General features: G+C 37.5%; 1 protein-coding gene across 2 annotated transcripts in view; it reads left to right on the top strand.

Annotated features, from left to right (window-relative positions):
- The first annotated feature begins 4,044 nt into the window (after window positions 1–4,044).
- LOC127434840 (drebrin-like protein B) overlaps window positions 4,045–9,738 on the top strand; it is a 44,218-nt gene continuing 38,524 nt past the window's right edge. Inside the window, exon 1 of one of the 2 annotated variants that reach the window (XM_051687867.1) lies at window positions 4,045–4,344. In XM_051687867.1, the coding sequence (XP_051543827.1) occupies window positions 4,259–4,344 (86 nt within the window). In that variant the 5' untranslated portion in view covers window positions 4,045–4,258. The remainder of the gene's footprint in view (window positions 4,345–9,738) is intronic. The other variant, XM_051687861.1, reaches the window with a different exon arrangement.

Genomic DNA, 9,738 nt, shown 5'->3' with positions numbered 1-9,738 from the left:
AAGATAATATTTTCAAAAGGCAAGAGTACAGCTCCCAGCATGCGTCGTTTCACACCAATTCTTCTTAAAAGAGTGTGCTTCTATGTGTATAAAGAGAGATAGAGCTTTGCATTTTCAACAGCAACAAAGCCAATTTAAATGGAGACGACATCAAGTTCAGTTCTCATGAAATTGGCCCTGCTGGGGCAAGGGTCCCTCCAGAGATCAACGCACTGTAAACGGCTTCTCAGCTGGCTGCCAAGCGCTCCAAAGACTGCTCACAGGAAGCCTGCACAAAGAGAGACTGGCAGCTCAATAGCTTGTCAATGCAGGACCTGTGGACTTCCAACCACACTCACACTCATTCACGGCCACGCTTCAAGCACTAGGCACAAAACAGTTGGAAAGAACTGAAAATTCCAAATGAAGTTGCAGAAAACCATATAGATTTCCTTTTTCTTGTATAAAAACACAAACTAAGTAAAAGCATTTAACTAATTAAACTTTAAACAACTTATTAAATAGACTAGAATCCATAGAATTCAAAAGATGTGTGTGTGTGTGATAAAAACTAAAGAGTGAGAGGTACAGTACTGTTTCAGGAAACTTAAAATTATAAAAATGTAAAATTCAGCAAATCTTACAGTACATTTTATTGGAAGAATTAAATCCTACATATTAATTTAATCTATTAAGTTATGTTTTGTAGGCTTGTTTTAATGATTTATGTAGGCTTATTTTAATGATTAACTAAACAGATCAAAACAAGACATGCTTGTATACTGAGTATTGATGTAATTTTGAAGTATGGTTGCTGAAAAGTTCCCGTAATTTAGAGATTAAGGGAACGAAGGGGAACATTAGTGGGACCATTATGCACAACCTAAAACAAACATTCGATTTCCACAAAAAAAAAGCAAAAAAAAAACAAAACAAAAAAACTTTCCTGGCTAACAAGAAGAACCTTAAATGAATAGTTCACCCAAAAAATGAAAATGAGCTTTTAGACTTTTTTTCTTCTACAGAAGAAAGTATAAAAGCTAATTTTCATTTTTCACTTACACTTCACTTACAGATCTGATTTTTCAGATCTGTAAGTCCACAAAATGCAAGTGAATGGTAACCAAATCTTCAAAAAGCACAAAAACGCAACATAAATGTGATCCATCCGACTCCAGTGGTTTAATCCATGTCTTTGGAAATGATCTGGGCTGTGTTTCCCAAAAGCACTGTAAGCCTAAGCACTGTAAGCCAACTTAAGCTTGCAATGCTTTTGGGAAATGCAGTCCAGATTGGTTTTGGGTGAGAACAAACCAAAATGTAACTCCTTTTTCACTATAACCCCCTTCGATTTGCTTATCGAGCAAACAGGTCTGTGGATGGTGCAGTCAACATGGGATTGCATCATATCCTGCAACATCTGGACAGACCAGGGACGTATGCAAGGATCCTTTTTGTGGACTTCAGTTCGGCTTTCAACACCATCATCCCAGCTATACTCCAGAATAAATTACACCAACTCTCTGTTCCCATGTCTATCTGTCAGTGGATTACCAGCTTTCTGACGGACAGGCAGCAGCTTGTGAGACAGGGGAAACTCACTTCCAGCACATGTATGATCAGCACTGGTGCCCCCCAGGGATATGTGCTCTCCCCATTACTCTTCTCCCTCTACACCAATGACTGCATCGCCAAGGATCCCTCTGTCAAGCTCCTGAAGTTTGCAGACGACACCACTGTCATCATCCGAGATGACGATGAGTCTGCATACAGAAGGGAGGTTGAACAGCTGGCTGTCTGGTGCAGTCAAAACAACCTGGAGCTGAACACGCTCAAAACAGTGGAGATGATAGTGGACTTTAGGAGGAACACCCCAACACTGACCCCCCTCACCATTCTAAACAGCACTGTGACAGCAGTGGAGTCATTCAGGTTCCTGGGCACTACCATCTCACAGGACCTGAAGTGGGAGGCACACATTGACTCCACTGTGAAAAAGGCCCAGCAGAGGTTGTACTTCCTTCGCCAGTTGAGGAAGTTCAACCTGCCACAGGCGCTACTGATACAGTTCTACTCAGCAGTCATTGAGTCTGTCCTTTGCACTTCAATAACTGTCTGGTTTGGTTCAGCTACGAAATCAGACATCAGAAGACTACAAAGGAGAGTTTGGACTGCTGAAAGGATTATTGGTTGCCCCCTGCCCCCCCCCTCCCCCCCCCCTTCAAGATCTATACACTTCCAGAGTGAGGAAAAAGACTGGAAAATCACTCTGGACCCCACTCACCCTGCCCATTACCTTTTTGAACTGTTGCCTTCTGGCCGACGCTACAGAGCACTGAGCACTGAGCACCAGAACCGTCAGTCAAGGAACAGTTTTTTCCCTCAGGCTATCGATCTCATGAACAATTAAACTGCCCCATTGAGCAATAACTATGTGCACTACACAGTTTAGTCTTTTTTATATTTATCCAAAACATCCAACCTCTTCTGCCATTTCATTCCTCTGAAGAAAAAAAACGAAAAAAAAAACGAAAAAAAAAAAAAACGTATTTTGCACTGTATATAACAGATAACAGATGTCACCAAGACAAATTCCTTGTATGTGTAAGCATACTTGGCAATAAAGCTCATTCTGATTCTGATTCTGATTCTGATAAACCTTGACATCAGCAGTCTCCTTGGCAATCATGATTTCATGCATGTAATCGAGCTTCAAATCATGATCATGCCTAGAGACTGCAATGGCAAGATGTACAGTGAAAAAAAGTTATATTTTGGTCTGTTCTCACACAAAATCAATTGGATCACTTCAGAAGACATGGATTAAACCACTGGAGTCGTATGGCTTACTTTTTTTGCTGTTATTATGAGCTTCCCAGTTCTGCTCACCATTCACTTACATTATATGGACCTACAGAGCTGAAATATTCTTCTAAAAATCGTAATTTGTGTTCTGCAGAAGAAAGAACGTCATAAATATCTGGGATGGCATGAGGGTGAGTCAATAAAGAGACAATTTTCATTTTTGGGAGAACTTTAAAGGAATATTCCAGGTTCAATACAAGTTAAGCTCAGTTGATAGCATTTGTGGAATAATGTTGAATGTCACAAAAATGTATTTTGGCTCATACTTTTTTTGCTTTAAAAAAAGAAGAAGCAAAAACCAAGGTTACAATGAGGCACTTACAATGGAAATGAATGGGGACAATTTTTTTTTTTTTTTGAGGGTTTAAAGGCAGAAATATGAAGCTTATCATTTTATAAAAGCACTTATATTAATGTTTCTATTAGACTAAAGTATTATTGGAGCTGTAAAGTTTTTATTTGAGTAGTTTTTATTATGTAATTATTATTATTTTTGCAGTCATTTTAGGGTTTACAGCATTACATCGTCATGGCAACAAAGTTGCAAAATTGGATAAAATTTACACAGTTTATACGTTTAGTAAGTGATTTTATCACACTAAAATCACGTTAACACGCATATTGTTTACGTCTTGTGGCTATACTTTTGAAACAGTGAGTATTTTAATGTTTACGGATTGGCCCCCATTCACTTCCATTGTAAGTGCCAAACTGCAACCCAGACTTTTGCTTTTTTTGAAAGAAAAGGAGGGACGAGTCAAAATACATTTTTAAGGTAATCAACATTATGCCACAATTGCTGTTGAAGGCATATTCCCTTAGAGCTCTGAACGTTTTGGGAACCAACGATTGCTAGTAGGGTGTGCAAAAACAAAAACAAAAAATCTTGTGAAAATGAAAACATATCCAGCATAAAACGTGCAAAGGCATTTGAACATCTCATGACCTGACTCAACAAGAATGCCCATAAATTCATTTAGAAATGTGTCATCGTGTGTAAAATATATTAAAACTAGTTTAGATTAAATGATGTTCCCATAGATGGCGCATAAATTGGGCCGTATGCGTATTACAAGCAACCAAGATAACTGAAATTGTGCAACAACAGTGTTTTTTTTTTCTTTTCTTTTTTTTTTCTTTTTCTTCTTTTTTTTTTTTCAGAGCAGGAGGTGGAGCTCTTTGGAGAGATTCCTCTTCATGAAGTTGTTTTCCAGCAGAACTGATGCAGTTACACCATTAGTGAGTGTGCGCCTCCACTTTGTCAGCTGTTCTTGACTTACAGAAGTGAAAGATTGCATTTAAAACTCACAAGTCTTTGAATGCAACTATCTGGATAAGGGAACTTCCCGTATTAAAGAGCGTTTGTTGAAGTGAACTGGTCTCGTGGAGTACATTAACAAACTCCAGCGTCAGGATGCACGCGATTAACTTGGACACGTACAGCCTGTCTCTACTGACTGCTAAAGAAGACATCCTGAACCCCCGAGCATCCACTAACTGGTACAGTAATTATTGCATATTGGCTGTGTCTCAAAACCTAGTGAGCTGCCTACATAGACCACTTTTCATCATAGGTGCGTGCTGCATTTTGGGCACCATAAAAGCGCGTGCAGACGAGTTTGTAGACTTGAGTGTTGTCTTGGTAGGCAGATTACTAGGTTTTGAGCCACAAACAAAGACTGCGCATTATATTTTATTGTTGTTGTTCTTTTTAATCCAGCTTTGGAAGTGGCAGTTGCTTGCTAGTTTTTGAGAACCAACTCCTAACGTTCTAGGAACGTTCTATTTAGGTTTCTTTTTTATAACCACAAGCTAACCTTCCCAGGACGTTGCAGTGAGATTTTTGGTTGGCAAGAACATAAATAACTTTATCTAATGGTTATTTTAAGGTTTATTTTGCATCCTTTATTTTTCTTTATCATTAATATTATCATAATTTTTCATAATTTCATTGTTTTTATGGTCATGTATTCTGGCAGTAATTGTTTTTTTATTTCTTCATCACTTGTGCATGTTTAGACATTGAAATTTAAGAGCATACATGGTTTGGACACTGTATGTTCCTCTTGATATATTGTGCTCTTCCCCTTGGTGTTTGCCTGTATGCAAATTAGCCCAATTGTCCACATAAGCCCATTTATAAAAAAATAAACACACACACAAAACTGATGGCTACATGTTCTAAAAAAGAGAACCCATTATTGGCCTATAAAGTGATTAAAAGGATTTTTCCTGTTTCTTATTTTGCGTGCATACGTGTGCATGTGCGTATTTTGGGACGAATGATGTAAGAAAACCAACCAGTCCCTTTCATTTGTGACTTTGAACCATGATGTCATATATTCTGCATCACTTTCTGGCCTCTGTGGAGAGTAGTAGTTTGCATGGTGGTTTGCACTTGAGTGGAGCAACCGCATGATTAGAGACACATTTTTCTGAAACTGAATACACACGCTCTTATTCATTTAGAAAAGAAGTTAATAACCTATAATTACTAGTCACTCACCCGACCATGATGTCATCTTTTGTTGGCCTCTAATGTGCATTTGCAACATATTGCAAAGATAACAGTAATTACAGGTATTCATTTATTAATGCATTAGCTGCATATCAGCTTACTTGTCAAGCATTTGTTCAGCATTTGTTGTTACTTTAATTATCACATGTTAAAGGGCTACTTCACCCAAAAATGAACACTCATGTTGTTCCAAACCCATATGACTTTCTCTCTTCCATGGAGCACAAAAGATGTTAGGCAGAATGTTAACCTCGGTCACCACTTTCATTGTTTGGAAATAACATGCAATAAAGGTGAATGGCGACTAAGGCTTAAAATCTGCCTAACAAGTCCTATTGTTTTCCATGGAGTAAATGTTGTCAGAATTGTCATTTTTGTGTGTACTATCTCTTTATGATTATCATTTCTTTTTGGACTTCAACTGTAAACGTACTTTGGAAGAAATGTTTAGAATCACATTCAGAGTTACACTGAACACACAAATGTGTATATACTCTCTGACTCAAACTGAATACAGTTTAAACAAATTTATATGCCAAGATTAGTATTTAACCTAACCCTTTGGGCTAAACTAACTTATTTGCCTCTTCACCCACATCACTCATATAAGTAACTGAAGTACAATGATCTGACAGTTCTATAGTCATGCAGTGTGCTTCCTGTGTCAGATCTTGGCAACTCACATTTGTTAGATCAACAGGATCATCGCCTCTGCTGAATTTCAGCAGGTACAGGCTAATTCTCACAAATGCCCCGTCAGTGGCTGCCAAAATGATCCAGGCAGCACCCATTCTGTTTTTCCACATGCTTAATCACCATGGAAACATGCTCAGAAACAGTCGCTGGCGCTTTAGCCTGTACAAGCCAATCAGGCCCATTCATGCGCAGCCTTGTGCAATCTGCTGACAGCTCAAACGGCTGAAAAGCAGTCATGGTGAAGGTTTTACAATTCTGTATTTCACACTGGCATTTGACATGTCAAATCACTTGCTGTATATAACTGAAAATAGCCCATAAGCAGAAGCTGAAAATAAGTAGTTAGATAAGGCCTGCAAAGTTTTGCTGCAAATTTTCTGTTCGCAAAGGTTAGCATTACTGTATGTACTGTATAACTTAAAGGAATAGTTCACTCAAAAATTAAAATTCAGTCATTATTTCAAACCTGTGTTATTTTTTTTTTCCTTACGTGGAAAACAAAAGGAGTTATTTATAGCAGAATGTCACAGCTGCTCTTTTCCGTACAGTGAAAGTGATCATGGCTGTAAAGCAAGATTTTTAGTGAATAACATCTTACTTTTCATTGTGTTCCTCACACAAAGCTCTCATATGGCTTCAAAAGACTTGTAATTTAGTGCATGAGTCATAAGAATGGCTTTTTTGTCCTTTTTGGAGCTTGACAGCCCCTTTTCCCCATCCACTTTCATTATATGGAAGAGAACAACTTGGACATTTTTGCCAAACTTCTCCTTTGGAGTTACACAGAAGAAAGAAAGCCATATGGGTTTGGAACAACATGAGGATGATTAAACAATGACAGAATTTTAATTTTGGGATGAACTGTCCCTTTAATCATCATTGACTACTAATAATTGGGTCTTTTACTTAAGCTGTTAAGTTTAGGACAAGAGGTTGATTAATAGTGTTGCATTGTTGATGTTCTGCAGCATTGTTTTGCAGCATAGCAGCATTGCTGTGTGGTCAAACTGCAGACATATATACAGCTGCTGAATAGGAAAAATCCAATTCCACTTATTGACATTTTTCCACATAAAATGCTGCCAAACTATCTTTAGCTTTGGTCTGGCTTATGGTTCCAGTTGGAGGATTGCATTTCTCAGTAAAATCACTCAGTATGCAGCTACATACCTGTGCCAACCCAAGACTTGAATTGTCAGTTTTAGTGGACATATGATCAGAATTATTCCCAGGCAGCCTTTTCACATGCCACTCAGTAGTTCTTCAGAAGTAGATGTTGGTAAATGGTCCTTTATTTCCTCATAGATTTTAGCAGCTATACTATTTGCTGTGTGGTGTGGGTGTGTAGAGTCCAAGATAACTCACGAGTCATATTCGGTCTATGTATTCAAAGATTATAAGGATAATTGCTAAAAAAAAAAAAAAAAATATGGTTTACTTAACTTATCGTTTTGGTTGTAAGCCATAACATATTATTCTCATATTTGCAAAAATGCATTGCTCTCATCCAAAGCTTTAGGCAGGCAAAGGCAACTCCTGAGGGATGTGACTGGACTGGAATTGATAGGAAACTGTGAAGGCGTGGCAGAATTCTTTCCAATGAACAATGTAGGAGGTTATGATGAACAGCCCAATTTGTGACACTTGAAGGCGATTTCACCACCCTTTAGACAAAGAGGGATTGAGCCTCTGCCATTAAACATTTTCACAGAGTGAATATGGAATTGTTAGTGCTTGGAAAAGTCGAACAACCCACACCTTTGTCTTTCCATAGTGACAGAGGCTGAACCTTGTTGTCTTTCTAAGAATTTCACCTAGTTACTCATCATCTCACTCTGTTACTTTAAGAAAGGTAACAGAGCTCAGGTTCAGTGTGGCTCAGGTGTTTACATTTCCATGCTGTTAGAGCATAGGTTTATGCATGATTTAAGAGCCTCAAGGTGCAATCTTCTCATGTTACCACTAATGAACATCTGCTAAGAATGCTGAGTTATCACCTTACTAGAACACTGTTCTGTACAACTCAACAGAACTGGGAATTTTGGGGTGAGCTGATGAAAACATGAACCTTAATCGACCTTTGCTTGTAGCTTTTGTTTTATTTCTTTTTTTATTTTAATCTATTTACATTACGTTGTTTTTCTGGAGAACTATATAGCATCTTGCAGGGCTGGTGTTATTGCTTTCCATGGACTTTTCTGCTCTCTGTGGACTTGCAATGTTTATATATGCTGAAATAAAGAGATTTAATTGAACATTACTATTATAGTGGTTGAGAGATTGTGTATAAATGTTTCTCAGCAGAAATACCATAAGAGTTGGTGTTAAATCATAATAAAAAACTTGTTTGACAGCTTAATTAATTATTTCCTGTGTAATTTTATCTGTAGTGCAATATACTGTATATATACTTCAATGTTACCGATTTACCATTTGATGACTTGAAAAATACTGTATCACCATGGTTACATTATATTACGTTTTATGCAGCTTGTCCAATCTGGCATAAATAACATCATAAAATATGCTTGTAATATTATTCACTGCAATAAGGCAACAATTTATATTTGTAATCCATCTTGCACAAATAAAAAGCATGTCACAACTCTTTAACAGATAAATGTGGCTTGTTAAGCTGAGTACTTTTTGCGGGGCTTATTTGATTTTATGGTAGTTGGTTTACCACAGGAATGTTTTAGAGTGCTAGATCAGTAATTAAACTCCTCAGCTGTAAATGACGAGATTTTTAGCTTCAGTGTTTGCTTTGTCCCAGGTGCTTCATTGATTTTAAAAGAGAATGCATACACTTATTCTCTTCATTGCTTCAAAAGACCTATGGGATTTTCCTAAGTACTGTATACTGATGCTGCAAACATAAACTGACCTCCGAAGCACTAGTTTGTTGGCACAGTTATGTTTTGAAAACATATCCTAATCCTTAAACTACCACCTTAAAAGTAATAATTATTGTTTACAATACACTGGTCTAATGCAGAGATTTTGAATGAGCATCAGTGGAAAAAGTATGAATGGCTCTACTCATAAGCTTTTCTCGAAACATAAGCATATGGCATTTTACTTTGTGTTCTTCACTCTCATGCTATTCCAGACAGCTACAGAATGCCCAGATGCTCAATATGTCAGCCTGCTTTACTCAAGGTTGCTCAAATGGCGATTTAGGATTCTGATTCTACCTCTGCTGTCAGTCATTTTCCAATAGTTTGTGAAGGATCCACCTAGAGCATCAATAATGCATCTAACTTTGTCATTTTCTAAAGTCTTTTTGTTTCTAGAGTATGAGTAGATACTTTCACTCTCAATTCACCTCATGGATCATTAACTCAATCTTCTAGAGAGAAGCTCTGTTGTTTCTTGGAAAATGCCTAGCCCTTGTGTAGGTAACTTTCATGTTTTGTCCTTGGCAAAAGGTTTGGCAAATAAACATGGTGCAAACCCCCTCTTTCTATTATGCTCTTATGTAGTCTTGGCCAGTCTTATGCAGTTTAATTTTTTTTCTTTCCATTCCAGTTCCTACAGTACATCATAAGAATGTCAAATGAGTTTTGCTTTGACCACGGAGGCATGATTTTCACATTTCATTCCTTCCTTCATATACAAAATCTTAAAACAAGAATTAATATATATTTTGGTAAACCTGTAAAAGTATTTCTTGACAAATA

This window comes from Myxocyprinus asiaticus, chromosome 4 (genome assembly GCF_019703515.2).
Source record: "Myxocyprinus asiaticus isolate MX2 ecotype Aquarium Trade chromosome 4, UBuf_Myxa_2, whole genome shotgun sequence".
Classification (NCBI taxonomy): Eukaryota; Metazoa; Chordata; class Actinopteri; order Cypriniformes; family Catostomidae; genus Myxocyprinus; species Myxocyprinus asiaticus.
This window is presented reverse-complemented; position numbering and strand designations above follow the sequence as displayed.